The 5,704-nt window shown below is 38.7% G+C and overlaps 1 protein-coding gene across 1 annotated transcript; it reads right to left on the bottom strand.

Moving 5' to 3' along the window:
- Window positions 1–2,108: 2,108 nt before the first annotated feature.
- Window positions 2,109–2,789, bottom strand: LOC108336627 (uncharacterized). The gene has a single exon (XM_017573100.1). The coding sequence runs from the start codon at window positions 2,787–2,789 to the stop codon at window positions 2,109–2,111; it is 681 nt and encodes a 226-aa protein (XP_017428589.1).
- Between the last annotated feature and the right edge of the window lie 2,915 nt (window positions 2,790–5,704).

The raw sequence follows: 5,704 nt of genomic DNA, 5'->3' as shown, positions 1-5,704 counted from the left end.
TGCGCTTTGGACACACCATCTAAACACATGGACTCAAAATCAGGAAGGGGAAGAAGATCCAATGGAGTGAGGGGGTTGAAACCATAAACAATGTGAAAAGGAGAATGAATGGAGGTAGAGTTGACAACCCTATTATAAGCGAACTCAATATGGGGTAACAACTCTTCCAACTGGCGTGGATTGCCCTCAAGACAACGTCTCAACAATTGACCCAAAGTTCTATTAGTCACCTCAGTCTGACCATCAGTTTGTGGATGACAAGTGGTAGAGAAAAGAAGTTTAGTACCCAACTTGTTCCACAAAGATCGCCAGAAATGACTAAGGAACTTGGAATCTCTATTAGAAACTATTGTCTTAGGTAAACCATGTAAACATACTACCTCTCTAAAGAATAAATTAGCAATACGAACAACATCATCTACTTTGTGGCAGGGAATAAAGTGTGCCATCTTTGAAAAATGGTCCACTACCACAAAGATAGAATCCATCCCTCGCTGTGTCCTAGGTAAACCCAAAACAAAATCCATAGAAATGTCAACCCAAGGACTACTAGGCACAAGCAAAGGAGTGTATAAGCCATGAGGGTGGGTGGTGGACTTAGCATGCTTACATGGAATGCATTGGCTACAAAACTTAGCTACATGTTTATGCAATGAGGCCAATAGAAATGGTCATGAAGAATAGCTAAAGTTTTTGCAATCCCAAAGTGCCCCATCAATCGTCCCTCATGTGCTTCTTTAATTAAGAAAAGACACAATGAACTCTTGGGAACACAAAGGCATTTATTCTTGAAAAGAAAGTCATTTGAAAGGAAAAAATCCTTGTGTGGTCCATGAGTACATTGTTCAAATAAAGAAGAGAAATCACTATCATCTTGATACAATTCCTTTATGTGATTAAACCCAAGAAACTTGGTTTCAAGAGTAGTCAAAAGAGTGTGTCTTCTTGATAGTGCATCAGCTACTATATTAGAAGAACCCTTCTTGAGTTTGATGACATAAGGAAATTTTCCTAAGAACTCCACCCACTTAGCATGTCTCTTATTGAGTTTTCCTTGGCTTTTCAAATGTTTTAAAGTCTCATGATCACTATGGATCACAAACTCTTTTGAAAGTAAGTAATGTTGCCAAGTTTGCAAAGCTCGAATAAGAGCATATAATTCCTTGTCATAGGTGGAATAATTTAAGTGACTCCCTTTAAGCTTCTCACTAAAGTAAGCAATAGGATGTCTTTCTTGAAGAAGTACAACCCCAATGCCTACATTAGAAGCATCACACTCAACTTCAAATGACTTAGAAAAGTCAGGTAAGGCTAAGATGGGAGCATGAGTTAACTTGTCTTTAAGGACTTGAAAAATCTTTTGTTGCTCATCCCCTCACTTAAAACCTACATCCTTCTTTACTATGTCACTTAAAGGAGCAGTGAGAGAAGAGAAATTAGGCACAAAGCGACGGTAAAAACTAGCTAGGCCATGAAAGCTCCTCACATCCTCGATGTTTTGAGGAATAGGCCACTCCCTAATAGCATCAATTTTGGAGGAGTCGACTTTAACTCCTTGGGAGCTAATAACAAAGCCTAGAAAAACTACTTGCCATGCCAAAAATGCACTTCTCTAAATTAGCAAACAATGAGGCCTCCCTTAAGGCTTGAAGAACACTCCTAACATGAATGCAATGGTCATCTAAAGACACACTATAAATGAGAATGTCATCAAAGTAGACCACTACATATTTGCCTATGAAAGGTCATAAAACATGATGCATGAGACGCATGAAAGTGCCAGGAGCATTAGTCAAGCCAAAAGGCATGACAAGCCACTCATATAGTCCAAATTTGGTCTTAAAGGCGGTTTTCCATTCATCCCCTTCTTTGATTCGAATTTTATTATAACCGCTCTTAAGATCAATTTTGGAAAATATGGTGGAACCATGAAGCTCATCTAATAAATCATCTAACCTAGGAATGAGATGCCTATACTTAATGGTGATGTTATTAATGGCCCTACAGTCGGTGCACATACGCCATGAACCATCTTTTTTTGGTACAAGGATCACTGGCATATCGCATGGACTCATGCTATCTCTAACCCACCAGTTAGACAACAAACCCTATACTTGTCTTTGAATTTCTTGGATTTCCATGGAATTTGTTCTATAAGTCGGACGGTTTGGAAGAGAAGCTCTTGGTATAAAATCAATTTGGTGTTCAATTCCTCTAAGAGGTGGTAAACCTTTTGAAGGATCTTGAAACACATCTTGGAACTCCTCTAGCAAACTATCTAACTTAGAAGACCTAAGGACAGGAGTGGATGTGAGACACTGGGAAGGAAAAACACAAAAGATAGGGTCTTTATTTTCAATAACTTTAAATATCTCTTTATGAGAGATGAGGCAATTATGCTTGACCTTCTGCTTTTCTTCACCTCTCTTGGACTTCATGATGAGGTGGTCCTCAAGTATTTCCTTTGGAGTTAGAGGTTTTAAGATGACCTTGCGCCCTTGGTAAGTAAAAGACATTCTATTAGTAAGACCATCATGTTGAACATTTCTATGAAATTGCCATAGTCTTCCTAATAGAATGTGAGTTGCTTCCATGGGTACAACATCACAAAGAACCTCATCTTGGCACTTGCCAATGGAAAAGGAAATATGGACTTGTTTATTGACCAAGATTTCACCCTCCTCACTTAACCATTGAAGCTTGTAGGGCTTGGCATGCGCAATAGTGGGCAGCTTGAGTTTGTCAATTACACGAGTGTTAGCCACATTAGTACAACTTCCCCCATCCATGATCATGGAACAAACCTTGCTAGCTATAAGACATCTAGTGTGAAAAATGTTTTCTCTTTGAGTGGAGTCAAAGTCCTTATGGACTTGTCCCAATAGACGTCTTATAACTAGTAGGTCTCCATCAAATGGAACCTTGTATTCATCTTCACTACAGGAAGAAGAAGAGTGAGAAGTTGTGAAGGTGAAGAAGGAGGAGAGTCATCGGTGACAACCTCTTCTCCTCGAATGCACATTGCCCGCTTATTTGGGCATGTAGATGCAATGTGACCATGACCTAAGCACTTAAAACATTTTATCTTACTAGAGCGCCTAGGTGACTTAGGTTTAGAAGAAGGCGCGGGGTTAGTAGATGATGGCTGAGATTTATGAGTGACCTTCCTAGAAACATGCTTTTCTTTGTCCCTTGATGATGAGCACGTATAAAAATGTTCCTTTGAAGAACTTGAAAACTTGTTGCGGTAGGACTCTTTTCTTAAAATTTGTCTTTCGACTTTCATAGCCTGATGTACCACAACATCTAAGTCCTTATCATCATGGAGCTCCACAACATCTTGGATGTTTCTATTGAGACCACTGATAAATCTTGCTATTTTCGTGGAGTCAGTGTCATGAGTGTTAGTATGATATAGGAGCACTTCGAGCTCGCGCGCATATTCCTCCACACTTCGTCTACCCTGAGTAAGTCGTTGGAGCTTAATCAGGAGGTCCCTATGGTAGTATGGAGGTACGAAGCGTTGGTACAACAAGTCTCGTAAATGTTCCCAAGAGCTCGCGCGTGAGCCCTTGGTGTTAATGTCCATCCTAATTAGCCATTGCATGGCGTATCCCTCTAAGTCTAAAGCAGCTATCTTTACACGCAAAGGTCTCTCTACACTATACAAATCAAAAATCTAATATACTTTAACTATCCACTCTAAAAATACAGTAGGCTCAGCTTCCCCTTTGAAAGTGGGCAAGTTCAACTTGGGCATTCCAAGGCTTTGGTCCATAGCTTTATCTTCATGCTTCTTCTTTGAGGAACCATGATCATGAGCATGAGGTTGCTTCCCTTTTGCTTTTGCGTCCTGGTCCAACCGTTTGCTAATGGACTCAAGTTGATATTGCATTTGTTGAAAGGCCTTCATAAAGTCAAATTTGCTAGAAGCACTTCCATTATGGCTAGCTCCATTGGAAGAGGAATGGCTTGAACCTGCAGACATTTTAAAAGGCAAACAACAGCAACACAAACATAAGACACATGTTAATACAGTCAGCAAAAACAGTGGAAAAGTGAAGCCAATAGCAGCTCTCGGTTCACTCAAACAGTAGCAACAAAAAATAGCTCAAGGCTCACAGTTTTTATAGTGAAACAAAGCAAGATCACTCCACTCACATGCACTCTTCTTTCAAAATAGTAATGTGTCTCTCAAATCACAAATTTAGAGCAGCAAATCAAGGCTAAAGCAAGTGGAAAAATGTACAATCCAACCTCAACACAAGAAAGAGAACAAACCAAGACAACATATACTTTAGAAGCCAAAAATGGAAGAAAACCACAAGACAATTGGTGAAAAATAGAACCTAGAAAGCAATAATCTTGGCACACAAAAAAATTGGCAGCAATCTAAAGATTAAGAGAAGACAAAACAACAAAGAATTAGGAGTCAAAACAGTGGCACATTAAGAAGACAGCAGCAAACAAAAATTACACAACTAAGAAGTAAATCACACCAACATGCTAGTCATACATGAAGAGTAAGATCTAATTAATGCTGGAAATAATTTGGCAAACCTCAAACCGATATATTCTGTATTTTTAATGAGAAAAGAGGCTTCAAAGGAAGTATCAAACACACTAAAAACAACAATGATTCCTGGCCAGATTGCACACAATTTCACATAGCTTGGATGCTGATTTCATTTTTTTTTAGACATGCAGTAATGGATTTAAGTCTCGGCCAGGTAGAAATTAATGAGGAAAGTGTGTTTGATTAAAAGACAATTGGAATTGGATAATGCCTCAATGGATACATAACATATAACATATAAGCAAGGTTCACACACTTAAATCCTATGGTGATCAAACTCAATTCAGCATACCAACATGGAGATGTAAAAAACTCTTAGCGATGCAATGTCATAAATGTTGTCTAGAAAACACCTAAAGAGGAACAAACATATGACTCAAAGCAAAGCTAACAAGCAAGAAAGACATATACAATCCAGCCAAGACAAAGAATAAAAGCTGGAACAGGCACACAAAATGAAGTAGAACACTTACTTGTTGAAGACTTCTAATAGCATTGTGTTGCTCAGGAAACAAGGTATTTGCGCAAGCCTCTGGATAGCCACGGTTTAGCACCTCCAAGCATTGACTTCAAGCTTCTGGACCATCCTCAAGAGTGTGTGGATGTTATATCATGTTCCAGAAATGAATTCCAGCTAGCAAAATACATCAAACAGCAAGCACAATGCAAAACAGTTTAGAAGTACAACAACAGCAGATAATGGATGAACACAGGTTGAAACAGAATTAATTTCGTATAGCAAAAGAACGAATTTAAATGAAGTAAAAGCTGGACTTTTAAGTAGACATGCAAACGAAACTTTTAAAAAAATTGCATGGAAAACGGATAAGAAATGAAGCTAAACTAGATCAAACAAAATGACTACAAAATGATGCACGCACTGGACAAGAGGCACATGGTTTTGCTGAAAAAGAAACTCTACTTCTACTCTAACATGCAATTCGTAATAAGGATCAAGCTCATAGCTCTAGATACCACATGATATGGAAGTGCATGCCTAGGGAGAAGTATACTAATGATAATTGAAAGAATGAATGGAAAATGAAAAACGGATAAGAGAAAGAGAAAGGAAACTTATGACTGGATGACACGCCACTTGAGAGAGGACTCTAAGATAATTGTAAGAGA

The sequence above is a fragment of the Vigna angularis genome, chromosome 7 (assembly GCF_016808095.1).
Source record: "Vigna angularis cultivar LongXiaoDou No.4 chromosome 7, ASM1680809v1, whole genome shotgun sequence".
Taxonomy (NCBI): Eukaryota; Viridiplantae; Streptophyta; class Magnoliopsida; order Fabales; family Fabaceae; genus Vigna; species Vigna angularis.
Note: the sequence above shows the minus strand (reverse complement) of the source record. Positions and strands in the feature narration are given on the sequence as shown.

Coding starts and splice junctions, on each gene's coding strand:
- LOC108336627 (XM_017573100.1), bottom strand. CDS start 2,789: ATGGATGGGGGAAGTTGTACTAATGTGGCTAACACTCGTGTAATTGAC.